Source organism: Salvelinus alpinus, chromosome 38 (assembly GCF_045679555.1).
Source record: "Salvelinus alpinus chromosome 38, SLU_Salpinus.1, whole genome shotgun sequence".
NCBI lineage: Eukaryota > Metazoa > Chordata > Actinopteri > Salmoniformes > Salmonidae > Salvelinus > Salvelinus alpinus.
Window position 1 is genome coordinate 282,670 of NC_092123.1, and position 24,831 is coordinate 307,500.

At 49.9% G+C, this 24,831-nt stretch overlaps 1 protein-coding gene across 1 annotated transcript in view; it reads left to right on the forward strand.

The window, feature by feature from the left end:
- The window catches only part of LOC139566205 (serine/threonine-protein phosphatase 2A regulatory subunit B'' subunit alpha-like), a 64,185-nt gene that overhangs the window by 21,585 nt on the left and 17,769 nt on the right, over nt 1-24,831 (forward strand). Inside the window, exons 2-3 of the mRNA XM_071387240.1 lie at nt 10,867-14,431; nt 14,849-15,339. Of these exons, the coding sequence (XP_071243341.1) occupies nt 12,010-14,431; nt 14,849-15,339 (2,913 nt within the window). The 5' untranslated portion in view covers nt 10,867-12,009. The remainder of the gene's footprint in view (nt 1-10,866; nt 14,432-14,848; nt 15,340-24,831) is intronic.

A 24,831-nucleotide genomic window follows, 5' to 3' on the forward strand; every position in this document is an offset into this window, starting at 1 on the left:
TCCTCTGTCTCCTCTCTGTCTCTCCTCTGTCTCCTCTCTGTCTCCTCTCTGTCTCTCCTCTGTCTCCTCTGTCTCCTCCCTGTCTCCACTCTCTCGGTGATGACGTAGGTTTGCGGTTAGAAACCCTGATCTGCATCTCATGTGACCCACTGATGGACAGGAACAGCAGAGCAGTCTCACACACACACACACACACACACACACACACACACACACACACACACACACACACACACACACACACACACACACACACACACACACACACACACACACACACACACACACACACACACAGGTTGTTCTGTTCTCTCCTCTTGTAGAACAATGCACTTATAAGGTCTGTTGTTAAATTCTGGAGTTCTGCTCTTTCACCCTTTATAAACACACACAACCAATGCTGATCAAGTGTGTGTGTCTGCGTCTGTGTGTGTGAGTCTGTGTCTGTGTGTCTGCGTCTGTGTGTGTGTGTCTGCGTCTGCGTCTGTGTGTGTGTGTCTGCGTCTGTGTGTCTGCGTCTGTGTGTGTGTGTCTGCGTCTGTGTGTGTGTGTCTGCGTCTGTGTGTCTGTGTCTGTGTGTGTGTGTCTGCGTCTGTGTGTGTGTCTGCGTCTGTGTGTGTGTCTGCGTCTGTGTGTGTGTGTCTGTGTGTGTGTGTGTCTGCGTCTGTGTGTCTGCGTCTGTGTGTGTGTGTCTGCGTCTGTGTGTGTGTGTCTGCGTCTGTGTGTCTGCGTCTGTGTGTGTGAGCCTGCGTCTGTGTGTCTGTGTCTGTGTGTGTGTGTCTGCGTCTGTGTGTGTGTGTCTGCGTCTGTGTGTGTGAGCCTGCGTCTGTGTGTGTGTGTGTCTGCGTCTGTGTGTGTGTGTCTGCGTCTGTGTGTGTGAGCCTGCGTCTGTGTGTGTAACAGTCCTGACCTGTTTTATGTTGTTTTTATGTGTTTATGGTCAGGGCATGTGTTTTGGGTGGGCAGTCTATGTTATTCGTTTCTATGTTGGTTTTGGTTTGCCTGGTATGGCTCTTGATTAGAGGCAGGTGGTTTGCGTTTTCCTCTAATCAAGAGTCATATTTAGGTAGGGCATTCTCACTGTTTGTTTGTGGGTGATTGTCTCCTATGTCTGTATGTATGTTCGTACCACATGGGACTGTAGCGTTTGTTTGTTTCGTTTCGTTTCGATGTCGTCCGTTTCCTGTACGTAAGTTTATGTTGAGTTATGTAAGTTTATGTTCAGGTTGCGTCAACGTCGTTTTCTTATTTTGTAGTTTGGAAAGTGTTTTGTTTCGTTTCGTGTGCCATCGTAATTTATAATAAAGATGGCTTATTTCCCTGAGCCTGCGTTTTGGTCTGAAGATCCTTCTCTCCTCACCTCTTCCGAGGATGAGGAGAGCGACACCCGTTACAGAATCACCCACCACCACGCTAAGACCAAGCGGCAAAGGGAAACTAAACGGAGTAAGGGACAGGAGAGAAAGGAGCAATGGACATGGGACGATGTTTTGGATGGAAAGGGTGTCTACACATGGGAGGAGATCCTAGCTGGTAGAGATCGCCTCCCATGGGATCAGCTGGAGGCACTGAGGAGAGCGGAGGCTACCGGAGAGAGGAACCGGAGCTATGAGGGAACGCGTCTGGCACGGAAGCCAAAAAAGCCCGTAAGTAATTCCCAAAAATTTCCTGGGGGGGGGCTAGGAGATAGTGGGCCAAGGGCAGGTAGGAGACCTGCGCCCACTTCCCAGGCTTACCGTGGAGAGCGGGAGTACGGGCAGGCGCCGTGTTACGCAGTAGAGCGCACGGTGTCTCCTGTACGAGTGCATAGCCCAGTGCGGGTTATTCCACCTCCCCGCACTGGGAGGGCTAGATTGGGTATTGAGCCAGGTGTCATGAGGCCGGCTCAACGCGTCTGGTCTCCAGTGCGTCTCCTCGGGCCGGCATACATGGCACCGGCCTTACGCATGGTTTCTCCGGTTCGCCTACATAGGCCGGTGCGGGTTATTCCACCTCCCCGCACTGGTCGGGCAACCGGGAGCATTCAACCAGGTAAGGTTGGGCAAGCTCAATGCTCAAGAGTGCCAGTACGCCTCCACGGTCCGGTATTTCCGGCACCACCTCCCCGCCCCAGCCTAGTACCTACAGTGTATACACTACGCACTAGGCTACCAGTGCGTATCCTGAGCCCTGTTCCTCCTCCACGCACTCTCCCTGTAGTGCGTGTATCTAGCCCGGTGTCTCCAGTTCCGGGCCCACGCACTAAGCTACCTGTGCGTCTCCAGAGCCCTGAACCCACTGTATCTTCTCCCCCTACTAATCCTGATGTGCTTGTCCTCAGCCCGGCGTCACCAGTGCCGGTACCACGCATCAGGGATAGAGTAGGCTTTGAGAATACAGTGTGCCCTGTCCCTGCTCCCCGCACTAGTAGGAAGGTGCTTGTCATTAGCACGGTGCCTCCAGTTCCGGCACCACGCACCAGGTCTACAGTGCGCCATATCCGGCCAGAGCCATCCGTCTCCCCAGCGTCATCTGAGCCATCCGTCTCCCCAGCGCCATCTGAGCCATCCGTCTCCCCAGCGCCATCTGAGCCATCCGTCTCCCCAGCGCCATCTGAGCCATCCGTCTCCCCAGCGCCATCTGAGCCATCCGTCTGCCAGGAGCCTCCAAAGCCGCCCGTCTGCCATGAGCCTGCAAAGCCGCCCGTCTGCCATGAGCCTACAGAGCCGTCAGCCAGACAGGAGCCGCTAGAGCCGTCAGCCAGACAGGAGCCGCTAGAGCCGTCAGCCAGACAGGATCTGCCAGAGCCGCCAACCAGACAGGATCTGCCAGAGCCGCCAACCAGACAGGATCTGCCAGAGCCGCCAACCAGACAGGATCTGCCAGAGCCGCCAACCAGACAGGATCTGCCAGAGCCGCCAACCAGACAGGATCTGCCAGAGCCGCCAGCGAGCCATGAGCAGCCAGAGCCGTCAGAGCGCCATGAGCAGCCAGAGCCGTCAGAGCGCCATGAGCAGCCAGAGCCGTCAGAGCGCCATGAGCAGCCAGAGCCGTCAGAGCGCCATGAGCAGCCAGAGCCGTCAGCCTGCCATGAGCGTCGAGAGCCGTCAGCCTGCCATGAGCGTCGAGAGCCGTCAGCCTGCCATGAGCGTAGAGAGCCGTCAGTCTGCCATGAGCGTCGAGAGCCGTCAGCCTGCATGGACCTGCCAGAGCCGTCCAAACAGGACCTACCAGAGTCCTTCAGCCGGGATCTGCCCCTTGTCCCGGTGCTGCCCCTTGTCCCGGTGCTGCCCCTTGTCCCGGTGCTGCCCCTTGTCCCGGTGCTGCCCCTTGTCCCGGTGCTGCCCCTTATTCCGGTGATGGTCCTTATCCTGGTGCTGCCCCTTGTTCTGGTGCTGCCCCTTGTCCCGGTGCTACCCCTTGTCCCGGTGCTGCCCCTTGTCCCGGTGCTGCCCCTTGTCCCGGTGCTAGCTGTTTATTTAGGGGAAGGTAGTGTTAGGGTGGTCAGTAGAAGGGGTAGACAGAAGAGGGGAGTGACTATGGTGGTATGGGGACAGCGTCCTGAGCCGGAACCACCACCGTGGTCAACTGCCCACCCGGACCCTCCCCTGGACTTTGTGCTTGTGCGCCCGGCGTGCGCATCTTGAGGGGGGGGTACTGTAACAGTCCTGACCTGTTTTATGTTGTTTTTATGTGTTTATGGTCAGGGCATGTGTTTTGGGTGGGCAGTCTATGTTATTCGTTTCTATGTTGGTTTTGGTTTGCCTGGTATGGCTCTTGATTAGAGGCAGGTGGTTTGCGTTTTCCTCTAATCAAGAGTCATATTTAGGTAGGGCATTCTCACTGTTTGTTTGTGGGTGATTGTCTCCTATGTCTGTATGTATGTTCGTACCACATGGGACTGTAGCGTTTGTTTGTTTCGTTTCGTTTCGATGTCGTCCGTTTCCTGTACGTAAGTTTATGTTGAGTTATGTAAGTTTATGTTCAGGTTGCGTCAACGTCGTTTTCTTATTTTGTAGTTTGGAAAGTGTTTTGTTTCGTTTCGTGTGCCATCGTAATTTATAATAAAGATGGCTTATTTCCCTGAGCCTGCGTTTTGGTCTGAAGATCCTTCTCTCCTCACCTCTTCCGAGGATGAGGAGAGCGACACCCGTTACAGTGTGTCTGCGTCTGTCTGTGTGAGTGTGTCTGCGTCTGTGTGTGTGAGCCTGCGTCTGTGTGTCTGCGTCTGTCTGTGTGAGTGTGTCTGCGTCTGTGTGTGTGTGTCTGCGTCTGTGTGTGTGAGCCTGCGTCTGTGTGTGTGTGTCTGCGTCTGTGTGTGTGTGTCTGTGTGTGTGTGTGTCTGCGTCTGTGTGTGTGTGTCTGCGTCTGTGTGTGTGTGTCTGCGTCTGTGTGTCTGTGTCTGTGTGTGTGTGTCTGCGTCTGTGTGTGTGTCTGCGTCTGTGTGTGTGTCTGCGTCTGTGTGTGTGTGTCTGTGTGTGTGTGTGTCTGCGTCTGTGTGTCTGCGTCTGTGTGTGTGTGTCTGCGTCTGTGTGTGTGTGTCTGCGTCTGTGTGTCTGCGTCTGTGTGTGTGAGCCTGCGTCTGTGTGTGTGTGTGTCTGCGTCTGTGTGTGTGTGTCTGCGTCTGTGTGTGTGAGCCTGCGTCTGTGTGTGTGAGCCTGCGTCTGTGTGTCTGCGTCTGTCTGTGTGAGTGTGTCTGCGTCTGTGTGTGTGTGTCTGCGTCTGTGTGTGTGAGCCTGCGTCTGTGTGTGTGTGTCTGCGTCTGTGTGTGTGTGTCTGTGTGTGTGTGTGTCTGCGTCTGTGTGTGTGTGTCTGCGTCTGTGTGTGTGAGCCTGCGTCTGTCTGTGTGTGTGTCTGCGTCTGTGTGTCTGCGTCTGTCTGTGTGTGTCTGAGTCTGTGTGTGTGAGCCTGCGTCTGTCTGTGTGTGTCTGTGTGTGTGTGTCTGCGTCTGTGTGTGTGTGTCTGTGTGTGTGTGTCTGCGTCTGTGTGTGTGAGCCTGCGTTTGTCTGTGTGTGTCTGCGTCTGTGTGTGTGAGCCTGCGTCTGTGTGTGTGTGTCTGCGTCTGTGTGTGTGTGTGTCTGCGTCTGTGTGTGTGTGTCTGCGTCTGTCTGTGTGAGCCTGCGTCTGTGTGTGTGAGCCTGCGTCTGTGTGTGTGTGTGACTGCGTCTGTGTGTGTGAGCCTGCGTCTGTGTGTGTGAGCCTGCGTCTGTGTGTGTGAGCCTGCGTCTGTGTGTGTGAGCCTGCGTCTGTGTGTGTGAGCCTGCATCTGTGTGTGTGAGCCTGCGTCTGTGTGTGTGTGTCTGCGTCTGTGTGTGTGTGTGTCTGCGTCTGTGTGTGTGTGTGTCTGCGTCTGTGTGTGTGTGTGTGTGTGTCTGTGTGTGTGTGTGTCTGTGTGTGTGTGTGTGTGTGTGTGTGTGTGTGTATGTGTGTGTGTGTGTGTGTGTGTGTGTGTGTGTGTGTGTGTGTGTGTGTGTAGATGCCAGTTCCCATTCTACTCTAAACTGCCCTTTATGTCACAGCCTGTTTCTCTGCTCTCTGCACTGAAAGGAAGGCTGTGTGTGTGTGTGTGTGTGTGTGTGTGTGTGTGTGTGTGTGTGTGTGTGTCTCTCTCTCTCTCTCTCTCTCTCTCTCTCTCTCTCTCTCTCTCTCTCTCTCTCTCTCTCTCTCTCTCTCTCTCTCTGTGTGTATAGTGTACTCCATTATGGACTTTATTGAGGTTATACAGGAAGTGTTAGAGGATAAGTAAAGAATTGACTCTCTCTCTCTCTGTGTCTCTGTGTCTCTGTGTCTCTCTGTCTCTCTGTCTCTCTGTCTCTCTGTCTCTCTGTCTCGCTGTCTCTCTCTCTCTTTGTCCAATAGTCACTAAAACATCCCCCCTCTTTTCTCATACTGTCCCTGTGTGTTGTACTATTTCTGGAGGAAAGAGAAGGAGAGAGGAGGAGAGAGAAGGAGAGACAAGCTCTACCGTTGTGTCTAACCTATAGAAAGCAGTCTGTGTCATTAAAGTGGAGCTGTGGTCTATCAAATCAATGGTTACATCATCAACAGCTGGGTGTGTGTTTGTGTGTGTATCTATGTGTGTGTGTGTGTAGGTATCTATGTGTGTGTGTGTCTCTAGTGCAGGGTGATTTGTGTTGTCTGGGCGTTGTCCAGGGGATAAACTTGGCAGACAACGAGAGAACCCCAACTCCATGCCAGAACACACACAAACACACACACACTACCGAAACACACACACACTGTTCCGTTGCTGATCCCATAGGATAGATACACCCATATGGTTTATTACTAAGACCTGGAGACGTGTGTGTGTGTGTGTTCAATTGTGTGTACAGTGAGCTACAAAAGTATTGGGTGAGTGACACATTTTTGTTGTTGTTTTGGCACTTTGGATTTGAAATGATACAATCACTATGAGGTTAATTCTTATGGCTGCAATCCCGTTAACGGGATCGATATGACAACAGCCAGTGAAAGTGCAGGGCGCCAAATTCAAACAACAGAAATCTCATAATTGAAAATTCCTCAAGCATACAAGTATTTCACACCATTTTAAAGATACACTTCTCATTAATCCCACCACAGTGTCCGATTTCAAAAAGGCTTTACAGCGAAAGCACCACAAATGATTATGTTAGGTCACCACCAAGCCACAGAAAAACACAGCCATTTTTCCAGCCAAAGTCACAAAAAGCAGGAATAGAGATAAAATTAATCACTAACCTTTGATGATCTTCATCAGATGACACTCATAGGACTTCATGTTACACAATACATATATGTTTTGTTCGATAAAGTTAATATTTATATCCAAAAACCTCAGTTTATATTGGCGCCATGTTCAGAAATGCCTCCAAAATATCCGGAGAAATTGCAGAGAGCCACATCAAATGACAGAAATACTCATCATAAACTTTGATGAAAGATAGGCGATGAGTTGAAAACCTACAAACCTCAGATTTCCCACTTCCTGGTTGGATTTTCTTCTCAGGTTTCTGCCTGCCATATGAGTTCTGTTATACTCACAGACATAATTCAAACAGTTTTAGAAACTTCAGAGTGTTTTCTATCCAATACTGATAATAATATGCATATATTAGCAACTGGGACAGAGGAGCAGGCAGTTTACTCTGGGCACCTCTGTGCACCTTTCATCCAAGCTACTCAATACTGCCCCTGCAGCCATAAGAAGTTAACCTCTCTGGGATCGTTCGGGATGCTAGCGTCACACCTCGCCAACAGCCAGTGAAATTGCAGGGCGCCAAATTCAAAACAACAGAAATCTCATAATTAAAATTCCTCAAACATACAAGTATTTTACACCATTTTAAAGATACACTTCTCGTTAATCCAACCACAGTGTCCCATTTCAAAAAGGCTTTACGGCTAAAGCACAACATATCATTATTTTAGGACAGCGCCTAGTCACAGAAAGCATTCAGCCATTTTCCAACCAAAGGGAGGTGTCACAAAAATCTGAAATATAGATAAAATGAATCACTAACCTTTGACGATCTTCATCAGATGATACTCCCAGGACAATGTTACACAATACATGTATGTTTTGTTCGATAAAGTTCATATTTATATCCAAAAACCTCAGTTTACATTGGCGCCATGTTCAGAAATGCCTCCAAAACATCCGGAGAAATTGCAGAGAGCCACATCAAATAACAGAAATACTCATCATAACTTTGATGAAAGATACATGTTTTACATAGAATTAAAGATAAACTTGTTCTTAATGCAACCGCTGTGTCAGATTTCAAAAAAGCTTTACGGCAAAAGCACAATATTCAATAATCTGAGTACAGCGTTCAGCCACCAAAGCAAGCTATACAGTTACCCGGCAAATTGTGGAGTCAACAAAAGTCAGAAATAGCAATATAAATCTTCACTTACCTTTGATGATCTTCATCGGAATGCTCTCCCAGGACTCCCACTTCCACAAGAAATGTTTGTTTTGTTCGATTACGTCCATATTTATGTCCAAATACCTCCGTTTTGTTCACGCGTTTAGTTCACTATTCTAAAGGCACAATACGCGAGCGCAAAATCCAGACAAAAAGTCAAAAGAGTTCCATTACAGTTTGTAGAAACATGTCAAACGATGTTTACAATCAATCCTTAGGGTCTTTTTATAATACATCTTCAATAATATTCCAACCGGACAATAGCGTATTCATTACAGAGGAAAAAGAAGGAACGGCTCGCCCGCGTGACTCATTGGCCTCAGCCTAGTCCACTTGTTGAAACAGCTCTTATTCGACCCCCTTCCACAATAGAAGCCTCAAACAACTTTCTAAAGACGGTTGACATCTGCTGGAAGCCTTGGGAAGTGCAATCTGGCCCCATAGACACAGCATATTGGATAGGCAATCACTTAAATGAAACTACAAACCTCAGATTTCCCACTTAGAGGAGAGGAGCTAGAGAGAGAAGCTAGAGAGAGAAGATGGAAGAGAGGAGAGAGAGAGATGAGGTAGAGGAGCTAGAGAGAGAAGATGGAAGAGAGGAGAGAGAGATGAGGTAGAGAAGCTAGAGAGAGAAGATGGAAGAGAGGAGAGAGAGAGATGAGGTAGAGGAGCTAGAGAGAGAAGGTGGAAGAGAGGAGAGAGAGATGAGGTAGAGGAGCTAGAGAGAGAAGATGGAAGAGAGGAGAGAGAGATGAGGTAGAGAAGCTAGAGAGAGAAGATGGAAGAGAGGAGAGAGAGAGATGAGGTAGAGGAGCTAGAGAGAGAAGATGGAAGAGAGGAGAGAGAGATGAGGTAGAGAAGCTAGAGAGAGAAGATGGAAGAGAGGAGAGAGAGAGATGAGGTAGAGGAGCTAGAGAGAGAAGATGGAAGAAAGAGGAGAGAGAGACGAGGTAGAGGAGCTAGAGAAGATGGGAGAGAGGAGAGAGAGACGAGGTAGAGGAGCTAGAGAAGATGGGAGAGAGGAGAGAGAGACGAGGTAGAGGAGCTAGAGAAGATGGGAGAGAGACGAGGTAGAGGAGCTAGAGAAGATGGGAGATGCCATGCAACATTTATTCAGCCCTGTATGAACTAATATCTATTCAGCTCAATTTGTGGGACTGTCCTCACTTTAAATAGTGTTTAACCACTGAACTGAATGCAGGGAGTTCATTGGCCAGCTCAGCCTAGTTACTTAACTCACTTTATAGGCTAGTGTATGGGTGTGTGTTCAGTTTATGAGGAGCGTGTGTGTGTGCTTGCGTGTGTGTGTGTAAAATGGGAGGGTAGCAGCTCTGAGGAATGTGTTCTCTCCCCCACTGTTCCACTGAGACTCCAACGAGAGAGAGAGAGAGAGAGAGAGAGAGAGAGAGAGAGAGAGAGAGAGAGAGAGAGAGAGAGAGAGAGAGAGAGAGAGAGAGAGAGAGAGAGAGAGAGAGAGAGAGAGAGAGAGAGAGAGAGAGAGAGAGAGAGAGAGAGAGAGAGAGAGAGAGAGAGAGAGAGAGAGAGAGAGAGAGCGCCTCATTTATGAGGCGCTCAAAACTGATGGTGAACCAGTCAAAAACAAAACACACGTGGACGCGGTGGAGAGAAACAGGGAAACATCTGATCACGGATAAAAGACACCAGCCAGGGACATCAGAGTTCAATGGGACAGCCTTGGGGACATCAGAGTTCAATGGGACAGCCTTGGGGACATCAGAGTTCAATGGGACAGCCTTGGGGACATCAGAGTTCAATGGGACAGCCTTGGGGACATCAGAGTTCAATGGGACAGCCTTGAGGACATCAAGGACAGGTTTTAAACAGACCAATGGGCTTTTATTAGGTAATTCTGCAGCGCTAACAGACTCTTAATACCACGACTGATATAAACATGTGAGAACATGTAGACTGTCCTCCAGTCACCTCTCCTTCTTTCACCCTTAGGGGGATCCAACACGGATCCATGGAGAACAGACACCAACTTAGAATGGATAAATGTTGGATGAAAATTGTGTGGAAATGGATCGTCAACGTAGGACTCCCATTGAGATTGGAAATCACTAGGGCCAGGGACTTCACGATACAATACCATCATGATACTTAGGTGCCGATACGATATGTATTGCGATTCGATACTGCGGTTTTATTGCGATTTGATGTTCCCAACTTTTTGCTCACCATATGTCTGCTGCAGAGAGACGCGGGAGCCATGAGAAAATGTATTTTCATGCGTCATGGAAATATAAGTACTATTTAAAAAGAAGATTAAGAACAAGCTATAGGATGAGGAATGTCCAGAGTTTTGGCGTTAAACGATACTTTGAGTCAAAGTATCAATATAATATCCTCCATAATAATAATGCGATATGTAATTATCATTTCCCCCCCCCATCCCTAGAAACAAAGGTCAAATCAACGAGCCAGTCTGGCCTCGCCATTATACGTTATACCTTTACCGTCATTTTCTTCTCTTCTCTGCGCTCTGTAGTTTCTTACGCTCTTTTTGATCGGGAACCAGCGTGTCGTGTGTGTGTGTGTGTGTGTGTGTGTGTGTGTGTGTGTGTGTGTGTGTGTGTGTGTGTGTGTGTGTGTGTGTGTGTGTGTGTGTGTGTGTCAGGAAGTACACATGCGGTTTTGTACTCTTTGATGATAAAGGACTAAGGTCCCTCATATATACTGTCATCTGGAGGATAGCTGGAGGGCTGACCACACACACACACACACACACACACACACACACACACACACACACACACACACACACACACACACACACACACACACACACACACACACACACACACACACACACATGCCCCACCCACACACACACACAGAAAAATAATTTGCTACAGGGTGACTGTCTAAATGATTGAATGCTATATTTTTCTCTCCTTCCTTCTTTCTCTCCCTCCTTCCCCCTCACTCCCCCTTTTCTGTCAACTCACAGGTGGTGTCCTCCCATCAGAAACACTCTGAGAGCAGCTTGGCAGCGCAGGACGGAAGGAGGGAGGGAGGGAGAGAGAGCGAGAGAGCCGACCATCTGTGAATCACATCAAGGCAGCTGTGGTTAGAGTGGACTGCATTTATTTTACGAACGAGAGGCAGAGAGGGGGACAGAAGTGGAGAGAAGGAGAGGGGGATAGAAGTGGAGAGGCAGAGAGGGGGACAGAAGTGGAGAGAAGGAGAGGGGGATAGAAGTGGAGAGGCAGAGAGGGGGACAGAAGTGGAGAGAAGGAGAGGGGGATAGAAGTGGAGAGGCAGAGAGGGGGACAGAAGTGGAGAGAAGGAGAGGGGGATAGAAGTGGAGAGGCAGAGAGGGGGACAGAAGTGGAGAGAAGGAGAGGGGGATAGAAGTGGAGAGGCAGAGAGGGGGACAGAAGTGGAGAGAAGGAGAGGGGGATAGAAGTGGAGAGGCAGAGAGGGGGACAGAAGTGGAGAGAAGGAGAGGGGGATAGAAGTGGAGAGGCAGAGAGGGGGACAGAAGTGGAGAGAAGGAGAGGGGGATAGAAGTGGAGAGGCAGAGAGGGGGACAGAAGTGGAGAGAAGGAGAGGGGGATAGAAGAGAGAAGAGGAGAGAGAAGGACAAAAGGAGAGGGGGCCTGGGTGAGTTTCAAAGCCCAGGACGGTGAACCCTGATCAGGGGGACTTTCAGGCGACAGTGGGGTTAGACCAGGCCCCTGGAGTTCCTTTGGACCTCTGAGAAGACCGTGTTTAGGCACAGGTGAAAATCAAATGAATCCTGACTCTAATGGATTCTGTGATTACAGCATGGACTGACCTTTTCTTCTCATCTGAAGGAATATATTTGTTTTTTATGTGGACTTTTTTCTGTGTGGAAATGTGTCTATTTTTTCTGCATGAATTTGGAGTTTCAGATCTTTCTGGTGTGGATTTTAAGGAGGCTGTTTAGTTGACCCTGTGGATCTGAAACTGCCCCAGTCATCCGAAGGGATTTAAACAATAACTATTTTGGCCTTGGATTTTTTTCACATGTTGTGGTTTTTTCAAAAAAAAAATTTCGTGCAGTAATTGAGACTGCTTTGTAACCTTGGTAACCAAGCGGTAACCAGGCGTCAACTGAGCGGTAACCATGGCAGCAGCCTATCGCGTGGTAGTGAGCAGTGTTAGTTGCTACAGCAGCGTGGTGGTGGATCGCCGGGCTCAGAGTCACGCGGTGCACTACTGCTCCGGGTCATGTGGGGCGCTGTCCCAGGGACTGGACTGTACTGTTGCCCATCGCAGCACCTGCTCCGAGCTGCTGACCGCCCCATCACACACACACACTCACACACACCCCGACCCCTCACACACATTCACACACAACCTGACCCGAAACGCTAACTCTCCTCACCAAATCCCCAACGGCTCTAAACTTAGTATGACCAGCTGTAACGGGTGCAGTGGTGTCCCTAATGATCCTAACAGTGTGTATGGTGTGGTGGGTGAGGACAGTCCTCCATGGCGAGGTAAGAAGGCCAACACTACCACCACTACTACCAGTCCTGACCGGCCTCTCCAGAGTTCTGCCAGTCTGAAGGACATCACAGGAGAAGCCATCAACCTGGCCAGTGGCAAACTCAAAGAGTTCTCCTTCGAGAAGCTCCGCCTTTCCACCAGTCACGTGACCTTAAGGAAAGGTCGCAAGGTCAGGCCGGACTCCTACAGCCGTCGGTCCACGGACCTCGACATCGTCTACGGACACTTCACCGGGAACGTCGGAGGAACCGGGAATGGGACTATTACCGGAAATGGAAACGCCAATGATGAGAACCTGCCGCCTTTCAGCGACACCACCAAGGTGCTCAAAGGCCAATCGCCTGCTAGCATCAACGCCGGGGGCGGGTCTCTATCCACAACCATTCTATCCAGTGTCTCCAGGGCCGGGTCCACCAGTAGCCTATCCAGCGCCTGCTCCGGTTCCTTGGAGGCGGGGCTAAACACAGTGGCGTCTCTCTACCTCAGCTCATTAGCTGACGAGTCCCTCATCGCCCGGTTACTGGAGAAGACCCGTGCAGGGGAGGAGGGAGGAGTGGGAGGAGCAGGGGGGGAAGACATACGGGCCTGTCTGGACATTCTGGTCAAGTGTTCAGAGGACTTGAAGAAATGTACTGACATCATCAAGCAGTGTATCAGTCGGAAGAGTCCCGGGGGAGGGGAAGATGGGGGAGCCAGTCCAGAGAGCATCTACAGAGCTGTGATGACCAGACTGAGCTCCTATCTGAGGAAACTGCCTCTAGAGCTGGAGGGCGCTGGGTTAGGGTTAGGGTCAGGGGCTGGAGGTCAAGGGTCAGGGATTGGAGGTCATAGCGAGTTGGCCGAGCTGGTTAGTAGTCTCCATATGCTGCAGCAAGCTGCTGTCCCCTTCTCACCCATATTTGGGAATGATCAACCGCCACGGTATGAAGACGTTGTTCAGAGCCCTCCCTTACCCAAGAGCAGGGATCTACTGCCACCCTCATCACTCGCTCCAGACTCCTCTCTCCCTTTGTCCACTATGCCTGAGACAGCAGGGAGACATAAGGTTCAGACCAACGGGCTGCAGCACACGCACACTCTGTCAACTCTGTCACACACACACTCTCCCTCACTGCATACACACACGTTGTTTATTTCTACCCCCCAATCCCAGGCACACACACCTTCATCACAAACGCACACTCCGTCAGCACGCACACACACTCCGTCCATCTCCCCCATGGAGGCTCTCTTTATTGAGGAGGATGCAGACCTGGGAAGGGGGCTGAACAGGGCTTCCAGACACACACACTCACACACACCGACCAGAAGCCTCACACACACTCACAGTCGGAACGGGACAGCTTTTAGTCCACACACACCCCCCAGCTCCGCGCACACACACCTCAGCCCCAATCTGTCACACGTACACGTTACACACACACTCCAGTCTGCCGGTGAAGACCTCACCTGCCCCCCAACCTCCGAACACACCCCTCCTGTCACTCATAGAGACGACGACATCGACACACTTCTGATGGACTTGGAGTGTCTGTCGCAGAGCATGGGTCGGGAGAGAGACAGAGTCAGAGAGGGAGAGAGAGAAAGAGAGACGGAGCCCCCTCTCCCCCCTAAGACCAGCCAGAGGGGGACAGGACAGGGGAACACCTCCCCACAAACCCAACCCTCTCTCCAGACACAAACCCAATTCAACCCCCAGGCTCAAAGGCCTGTTCCTGTTAGCCACCTAACCGCTAACGCCCAGGCCACTAGGTCGACCCCCAGCTCACCTGCTCCTCTCCCCCAGGCAGAGGGCAGCGTGGTGGGGCTGGGAGATGAGGAGGACGGGGCCCTGCTGCTGAGGATCCTTGAGAGTATTGAGAGCTTTGCCCAGGAGCTGGTGGACTCTGGGGGTAGTCCTGGGAACACTGGGAAGACTGGGGCTCAGAGCAAAGAGAAGGAGGTGATGAGACTCCTACAGGACACTCTGGCTACTGCAGCCAAGACTGACACTATGACGCAGGCCAAACTACCTGGATCTCCACCAGCTGGGCAAGGTGACTGTCCGTGTCTATCTATTCCTATCCATGGTATTGTGTATATCAAATCAAATCAAATGTATTTATATAGCCCTTCGTACATCAGCTGATATCTCAAAGTGCTGTACAGAAACCCAGCCTAAAACCCCAAACAGCAAGCAATACAGGTGTAGAAGCGGTGGCTAGGAAAAACTCCCTAGAAAGGCCAAGACCTAGGAAGAAACGTAGAGAGGAACCAGGCTATGAGGGGTGGCCAGTCCTCTTCTGGCTGTGCCAGGTGGAGATTATAACAGAACATGGCCAAGATGTTCAAATGTTCATAAATGACCAGCAGGGTCAGATAATAATAATCACAGTAGTTGTCGAGGTTGTTATATGTTACACGGTTCTTCGTTCTATGTACGTATGTGAACTGAACTGTGCCTTTACCTTCAGATGGACCTGTATCCACGCCTGTACATGTGTCTGCCTCCACTCCAGCACCTGCTCCCAGACTTACAGATGGACCTGTTCCTACGGCTCTACCTGTCTCTACAGCTCCCACACCTGTCCCTGCCCATATCCCCACAACCCTAGCAGAGTCTGTCGCTACAGACCAAGCTACACCTTCTGCCCTACCCACACCTGTTCCACCACCTACAGTCCTACCCACACCTTCAGAAGTGGCTACAGTTGGACTGTTAGAGGCCGCTAGACGTGAACATCCACCTGTAGCTGACCTGACAGCTGTACTTACCACCAAGGCCACCCCTCCACCGGCTGTAACCCCTGTCCCGCCCCCTACACCCACACCTGGAGAGGCACCTGTTGCAACCATCGCTGCTCCTCCTGTTGCCGTGAGACACCCGGTTGCCCCTAGCGATGTGGTTGCCCTGAGAGACATCGGCTCGACGCTGCTCATCCAGCAGACGCCTGAGGTGATCAGAGTGAGTACCACTGACCGACGTGTGTAAGGGTGCGTGCGTGCGTGCGTGCGTGCGTGCGTGAGTAGGTGCGTGCGTGCGTGTGTGTATGCGTGCATGTCAGGCTGTCAGACTTCTATTAGTCAGGTCTACCTGCCTCTTCCTCTGACACTATTGCTGCTGAAGGAGACTACTTTCTCTGTGTTCTAGTTGAGAGATGCGTTGCTGGTTGGATATGTGTATATGTTAGAGCTGAGAGAGAGAGAAATAGATTAAGGGAGGCAGAGAGAGAGGGAGGGAGAGAGAGAGAGAGAGAGAGAGAGGCAGGGAGAGAGAGAGAGAGAGAGAGGCAGAGAGAGAGGCAGGGAGAGAGAGAGAGGCAGGGAGAGAGAGAGAGGCAGGGAGAGAGGAAGAGGCAGAGAGAGAGGCAGGGAGAGAGAGAGAGGCAGGGAGAGAGAGAGAGGCAGGGAGAGAGAGAGAGGCAGGGAGAGAGAGCGAGAGGAAGAGGCAGAGAGAGAGGCAGGGAGAGAGAGAGAGAGAGAGAGGCAGGGAGAGAGAGAGAGAGAGGCAGGGAGAGAGAGAGAGAGGAGGAAAGGAAGAGGAAGAGACAAAGTGGTGGCCAGCTCTCTCCTCTCCTCTGGAATGTTTGGGGTAATTTAGGGCTTTGTGCTGGTAATGTCATAAATACAGTGTCTTCAGAAAGTATTCACACCCCTTGACTTATTCCACATTTTGTTGTGTTACAGCCTGAATTTGAAATGCATCAAATAGATTTTTTGCTCACCCATCTACACACAATACCACATAATGACAAAGTGAAACATGTTTTTAAACATTTTAGCATATTTATTGTAAATGAAATACAGAAATATCTAATTTACATAAGTATTCACACCAATACATGTTAGAATCACCTTCGGCAGCGATTACAGCTGTGAGTCTTTCTGGGTAAGTCTCTAAGAGCTGTGAGTCTTTCTGGGTAAGTCTCTAAGAGCTGTGCGTCTTTCTGGGTAGGTCTCTAAAAGCTGTGAGTCTTTCTGGGTAAGTCTCTAAGAGATGTGAGTCTTTCTGGGTAAGTCTCTAAGAGCTGTGAGTCTTTCTGGGTAAGTCTCTAAGAGCTGTGTGTCTTTCTGGGTAAGTCTCTAAGAGCTGTGCATCTTTCTGGGTAAGTCTCTAAGAGCTGTGCGTCTTTCTGGGTAGGTCTCTAAAAGCTGTGAGTCTTTCTGGGTAAGTCTCTAAGAGATGTGAGTCTTTCTGGGTAAGTCTCTAAGAGCTGTGAGTCTTTCTGGGTAAGTCTCTAAGAGCTGTGCGTCTTTCTGGGTAAGTCTCTAAGAGCTGTGAGTCTTTCTGGGTAAGTCTCTAAGAGCTGTGCGTCTTTCTGGGTAAGTCTCTAAGAGCTGTGAGTCTTTCTGGGTAAGTCTCTAAGAGCTGTGAGTCTTTCTGGGTAAGTCTCTAAGAGCTGTGTGTCTTTCTGGGTAAGTCTCTAAGAGCTGTGAGTCTTTCTGGGTAAGTCTCTAAGAGCTGTGAGTCTTTCTGGGTAAGTCTCTAAGAGATGTGAGTCTTTCTGGGTAAGTCTCTAAGAGCTGTGAGTCTTTCTGGGTAAGTCTCTAAGAGCTGTGAGTCTTTCTGGGTAAGTCTCTAAGAGCTGTGTGTCTTTCTGGGTAAGTCTCTAAGAGCTGTGCGTCTTTCTGGGTAAGTCTCTAAGAGCTGTGTGTCTTTCTGGGTAAGTCTCTAAGAGCTGTGAGTCTTTCTGGGTAAGTCTCTAAGAGCTGTGAGTCTTTCTGGGTAAGTCTCTAAGAGCTGTGAGTCTTTCTGGGTAAGTCTCTAAGAGCTGTGAGTCTTTCTGGGTAGGTCTCTAAAAGCTTTACACACCTGGATTGTACAATATTTGCACATTATTATTTTTAAAGTTCTTCAGCTGTGTCAAGTTGGTTGTTGATCATTGATAGACAGACGTTTCCAGGTTTTGACATAGATTTTCAAGCCGATTTAAGTCATAACTGTAACTAGGCCACTCAGGAACATTCAATACCGTCTTGGTAAACAACTCCAGTGTATTTTTGGCCTTGTGTTTTAGGTTATTGCCCTGCTGAAAGGTGAATTTGTCTCCCAGTGTCTGTTGGAAAGCAAACTGAACCAGATTTTCCTCTAGGATTTTGCCTGTGCTTAGCTCTATTCCGTTTCTTTAAAAAAATGTATCCTAATAATAACAAGCAAACCCATAATATGATGCACTCACCACCGTTCTTGAAAATATGAAGAGTGATACTCAGTGATGTGTTGTGTTGGATTTGCTCAAACATAACTTTATGTCCTGAATACAAATCTTTCATTTCTTTGCCACATCTTTTACATTTTAACTTTATTTAGTGCAAACAGGATGCATTTGTATTCTGTACAGGCTTCCTTCTTTTCCCTCTGTCATTTAGGTTGGTATTGTGGAGTAACTACAATGTTGTTGATCCATCCTCAGTTTCCTCCTATCACAGCCAATAAACTCTGTAACTGTTTTAAAGTCACCATTGGTTTCCTTCCTCTCCGGCATCTGAGTGACTTTCATGTTTAATTAATTTGTCAAACTGTCTAAAAACATAATTCCACTTTGACATTATGGCCTACACAGTATTGTGTGTAGGCCAGTAACACAAAATCTAAATTTAATCCATTTTAAATTCAGGCTGTAACACAACAAAATGTGGAATACGTCCAGGGGTGTGAATAGTTTCTGAATGCACTGTATGTGGCCTACACATCAACATGGAGTAAGGTTACACAGCATGGTCAATCAACAGACAGGAGAGGTAGAAGGAACAAGACATGGAGGGATGTCAAGGAGATAGAGAGAGAGAGAGGAATGTAGATTAAGTGGTCTACTCACAGGCTCTTCTCTCTGATTGGTTGAAGTGTTATTTTGGGACCAGTCTCTGTTGTTGCAGTGTCACAGGCAGAATGTGTGTGTGTGTGTGTGTGTGTGTGTGTGTGTGTGTGTGTGTGTGTGTGTGTGTGTGTGTGTGTGTGTGTGTGTGTGTGTGTGTGTGTGTGTGTGTGTGTGTGTGTGTGTGTGTGTGAGGTGCTGATTGGAGCACAGCGGGAGAGGGTGGGGGCTGTTGGCATTGGGAATGTTAATGGTGTTACCAAGTGCACGCACACACACACGAACACACACACACACACACACACACACACACACACACACACACACACACACACACACACACACACACACACACACACACACACACACACACACACACACACACACACACACGAACACACACACATACACGCACACACACACACACACACACACACACACACACACACACACACACACACACACACACACACACACACACACACACACACACACACACACACACCCACACACACACACACACACACACACACACCAGGCTGACAGATAGAGGTGTGATGGGGACCTAAATCTGTCTACTACGGCATCCTGCTAACAGACTCACTGTCGCCACAGTGTAAACGGACTCTGTGTGTGTGTGTCTGTCGCCAAAGGGTAGGCTGACCCATTGCTACTGTTAGGTCACAGCGGAGTTCAGGAATAGCTCTGTGTGTGTGTGTGTGTGTGTGTGTGTGTGTGTGTGTGTGTGTGTGTGTGTGTGTGTGTGTGTGTGTGTGTGTGTGTGTGTGTGTGTGTGTGTGTGTGTGTGTGTTTGTGTGTTTGTGTGTGGTGCTTTCTGACACCCGATGCCTCTTTGGCACTCTGAGAATTATGCAAATACACCCCAGCGCCAACCCCGCCCCATGTCCTAATTAAACATTACCCTGCCAATCACACTGAGGTGTGACAAAGGGGTCCAAAGGCAGTGTGTTTGTGTGTGTGTGTGTGTGTGTGTGTGAGTGTGTGTGTGTGTGTGTGTGTGTGTGTGTGTGTGTGTGTGTGTGTGTGTGTGTGTGCGTGCGTGCGTGCGTGCGTGCGTGCGTGCGTGCGTGCGTGCGTGTGTCTGCTGACAGAGTAATATAGGCCTTTCTGCACCTGTCAGAGTGTTCCCATTAATCACCATGGAGACCAGGAGGCCAGGCCAGATAAATCCAAGGCCAGGCCAGCCAGTCGAACGCAGAGCAGAGAGCAAGACAAGACTAGCAGAACAGACAGCAGAGAGCAGACTAGCCATTTGGAGCCCAGAACAGAAATGAGGGATAGCCAACCCTCCTCATACCCTTCTACAGTGACTGCATTTCAAATGGCACCCTATTCCCTTGCCAGGGCCCTAGGCACTAGGGTGCCATTCGGGACAAAGCCAGGCTTTGGCTTTTAAATTCCCCATGGGGGAGTGAATGACCGCATTATCTACCAAGGGAATTCTCTTCAATCATAATCACAGCCGTATATATTCCCCCCCAAGCAGACACATCGATGGCCCTGAACGAACTTTATCTGACTCTTTGTAAACTAGAAACCACACACCCTGAGGCTGCATTCATCGTAGCTGGGGATTTTAACAAGGCTAATCTAAAAACAAAACTCCCTAAATTCTATCAGCATATCGATTGTGCTACCAGGGCTGGAAAAACCCTAGATCATTGTTATACTAATTTCCGCGACGCATATAAGGCCCTCCCCCGCCCCCCTTTCGGAAAAGCTGACCACGACTCCATTTTGTTGATTCCAGCCTACAAACAGAAACTAAAACAACAAGCTCCCGCGCTCAGGTCTGTTCAACGCTGGTCCGACCAATCTGATTCCACTCTTCAAGACTGCTTCGATCACGCGGATTGGAATATGTTCCGCATTGCGTCCAACAACAATATGGACGAATATGCTGATTCGGTGAGCGAGTTCATTAGGAAGTGCATTGACGATGTCGTACCCACAGCAACGATTAAAACATTCCCAAACCAGAAACCGTGGATTGACGGCAGCATTCGCGTGAAACTGAAAGCGCGAACCACTGCTTTTAACCAGGGCAAGGTGACCGGAAGCATGACCGAATACAAACAGTGTAGCTATTCTCTCCGCAAGGCAATCAATCAGGCTAAGTCCCAGTACAGAGACAAAATCGAGTCGCAATTCAACAGCTCAGACACAAGAGGTATGTGGCAGGGTCTACAGTCAATCACGGATTACAAAAAGAAAACCAGCCCCGTCGCGGACCAGGATGTCTTGCTCCCAGACAGGCTAAACAACTTTTTTGCCCGCTTTGAGGACAATACAGTGCCACTGACACGGCCCCCTACCAAAACCTGCGGGCTCTCCTTCACTGCAGCCGAGGTGAGTAAAACATTTAAACGTGTTAACCCTCGCAAGGCTGCAGGCCCAGACGGCATTCCCAGCCGCGTCCTCAGAGCATGCGCAGACCAGCTGGCTGGTGTGTTTACGGACATATTCAATCAATCCTTATCCCAGTCTGCTGTTCCCACATGCTTCAAGAGGGCCACCATTGTTCCTGTTCCCAAGAAAGCTAAGGTAACTGAGCTAAACGACTACCGCCCCGTAGCACTCACTTCCGTCATCATGAAGTGCTTTGAGAGACTAGTCAAGGACCATATCACCTCCACCCTACCGGACACCCTAGACCCACTCCAATTTGCTTACCGACCCAATAGGTCCACAGACGACGCAATCGCAACCACACTGCACACTGCCCTAACCCATCTGGACAAGAAGAATACCCATGTGAGAATGCTGTTCATCGATTACAGCTCAGCATTTAACACCATAGTACCCTCCAAACTCGTCATCAAGCTCGAGACCCTGGGTCTCGACCCCGCCCTGTGCAACTGGGTCCTGGACTTCCTGACGGGCCGCCCCCAGGTGGTGAGGGTAGGTAACAAGATCTCCACCCCGCTGATCCTCAACACTGGGGCCCCACAAGGGTGCGTTCTGAGCCCTCTCCTGTACTCCCTGTTCACCCACGACTGCGTGGCCATGCACGCCTCCAACTCAATCATCAAGTTTGCGGATGACACTACAGTGGTAGGCTTGATTACCAACAACGACGAGACGGCCTACAGGGAGGAGGTGAGGGCCCTCGGAGTGTGGTGTCAGGAAAATAACCTCACACTCAACGTCAACAAAACAAAGGAGATGATTGTGGACTTCAGGAAACAGCAGAGGGAGCACCCCCCTATCCACATCGACGGGTCAGTAGTGGAGAAGGTGGAAAGTTTTAAGTTCCTCGGTGTACACATCACGGACAAACTGAACTGGTCCACCCACACAGACAGCGTCGTGAAGAAGGCGCAGCAGCGCCTCTTCAACCTCAGGAGGCTGAAGAAATTCGGCTTGTCACCAAAAGCACTCACAAACTTCTACAGATGCACAATCGAGAGCATCCTGTCGGGCTGTATCACCGCCTGGTACGGCAACTGCTCCGCCCACAACCGTAAGGCTCTCCAGAGGGTAGTGAGGTCTGCAGAACGCATCACCGGGGGCAAACTACCTGCCCTCCAGGACACCTACACCACCCGATGTCACAGGAAGGCCATAAAGATCATCAAGGACAACAACCACCCAAGCCACTGCCTGTTCACCCCGCTATCATCCAGAAGGCGAGGTCAGTACAGGTGCATCAAAGCAGGGACCGAGAGACTGAAAAACAGCTTCTATCTCAAGGCCATCAGACTGTTAAACAGCCACCACTAACATTTAGCGGCCGCTGCCAACATACTGACTCAACTCCAGCCACTTTAAAAATGGGAATTGATGGAAATTATGTAAAAATGTACCACTAGCCACTTTAAACAATGCCACTTAATATAATGTTTACATACCCTACATTACCCATCTCATATGTATATACTGTACTCTATATCATCTACTGCATCTTGCCATCTTTATGTAATACATGTACCACTAGCCACTTTAAACTATGCCACTTTATGTTTACATACCCTACAGTACTCATCTCATATGTATATACCGTACTCTATACCATCTACTGCATCTTGCCTATGCCGTTCTGTACCACCACTCATTCATATATCTTTATGTACATATTCTTTATCCCTTTACACTTGTGTGTGTGTATAAGGTAGTAGTTGTGGAATTGTTAGGTTAGATTACTTGTTGGTTATTACTGCATTGTCGGAACTAGAAGCACAAGCATTTCGCTACACTCGCATTAACATCTGCTAACCATGTGTATGTGACTAATAAAATTTGATTTGATTTGATTTGATGAGTGGCCGTGGTTAAGTTACTGAGAAGAGGTCGGCAAGTTCGGCAAGATGAATGGAGGGGTAAACAGCAGGGGTTGTTGTCTTGGGGTCGGTACTTAATGACATCACACCTCCCGAATGCTTCCACAGGAAATGAGGTCACAGCAGGAAGCTCAGCCAAGCAGTGAGAAAAGCCCCCTCCCCCACACTCCCTCTACTTCCCTCTCTAACACACACACACACACACACACACACACACACACACACACACACACACACACACACACACACACACACACACACACACACACACACACACACACACACACACACACACACACACACCTTGGACTCATGGAGTCAGTGTTTCTGTGTGTAAGGAGTTTCCAACACTGACAATAGCCTCCAAGGTTAGCCACACACACACACACACACACACACACACACACACACACACACACACACACACACACACACACACACACACACACACACACACACACACACACACACACACACACACACACACACACACACACACACACACACACGTAGCCTCCAGTCCCATGGTGACATCATACACCACTCCCAGTGCAGGCTGGGATATTGTCCAAACAATATCCCCCCCCCCCCACACACACACACACATAGAAAGAGAGAGAGAGAATAGAGAATACACATACGAGAGATCTGAAGAACTACACTTGATGCCATCACATTCCTCTACACATACACATACTCTGCACACACTCTGCACACTCTGCACACACTCTGCACACACTCTGCACACTCTGCACACACTCTGCACACTCTGCACACTCTTATACCTGAGGTCAGCTTAGTAACCATTGTCTGTTTACACAACTTCCTACATTTGTAATAAGTGTGCGTGTGTGTGTGTGTGTGTGTGTGTGTGTGTGTCCTGCAGCTCTCTGCTGCCATCTAGTTTCTGCTGTTAACACACAGAGTTAAACAGGAGACATTCACCAGGGGCGACTTCATCCTCCTCCTGCTTCATCTTGGAGCTCTGCCTTCATCTGCTGGGGGAGAGGGGTACTGCAGTACAAGATGTCTGCTGGAGGAGAGGGCTACTGCAGTACAAGATGTCTGCTGGAGGAGAGGGGTACTGCAGTACAAGAGGTCTGCTGGAGGAGAGGGGTACTGCAGTACAAGAGGTCTGCTGGAGGAGAGGGGTACTGCAGTACAAGATGTCTGCTGGAGGAGAGGGGTACTGCAGTACAAGAGGTATGCTGGAGGAGAGGGGTACTGCAGTACAAGAGGTCTGCTGGAGGAGAGGGCTACTGCAGTACAAGATGTCTGCTGGAGGAGAGGGGTACTGCAGTACAAGATGTCTGCTGGAGGAGAGGGCTACTGCAGTACAAGATGTCTGCTGGAGGAGAGGGGTACTGCAGTACAAGAGGTCTGCTGGGGGAGAGGGGTACTGCAGTACAAGATGTCTGCTGGAGGAGAGGGGTACTGCAGTACAAGAGGTCTGCTGGGGGAGAGGGGTACTGCAGTACAAGATGTCTGCTGGAGGAGAGGGCTACTGCAGTACAAGAGGTCTGCTGGAGGAGAGGGCTACTGCAGTACAAGATGTCTGCTGGAGGAGAGGGGTACTGCAGTACAAGAGGTCTGCTGGGGGAGAGGGGTACTGCAGTACAAGATGTCTGCTGGAGGAGAGGGGTACTGCAGTACAAGATGTCTGCTGGAGGAGAGGGGTACTGCAGTACAAGATGTCTGCTGGAGGAGAGGGGTACTGCAGTACAAGAGGTCTGCTGGAGGAGAGGGGTACTGCAGTACAAGATGTCTGCTGGAGGAGAGGGCTACTGCAGTACAAGATGTCTGCTGGAGGAGAGGGGTACTGCAGTACAAGAGGTCTGCTGGAGGAGAGGGGTACTGCAGTACAAGATGTCTGCTGGAGGAGAGGGCTACTGCAGTACAAGATGTCTGCTGGAGGAGAGGGGTACTGCAGTACAAGATGTCTGCTGGAGGAGAGGGCTACTGCAGTACAAAATGTCTGCTGGAGGAGAGGGCTACTGCAGTACAAGATGTCTGCTGGAGGAGAGGGGTACTGCAGTACAAGAGGTCTGCTAGAGGAGAGGGGTACTGCAGTACAAGAGGTCTGCTGGAGGAGAGGGCTACTGCAGTACAAGATGTCTGCTGGAGGAGAGGGGTACTGCAGTACAAGAGGTCTGCTGGAGGAGAGGGGTACTCCAGTACAAGAGGTCTGCTGGAGGAGAGGGATACTGCAGTACAAGATGTCTGCTGGAGGAGAGGGGTACTGCAGTACAAGAGGTCTGCTGGGGGAGAGGGGTACTGCAGTACAAGATGTCTGCTGGAGGAGAGGGGTACTGCAGTACAAGATGTCTGCTGGAGGAGAGG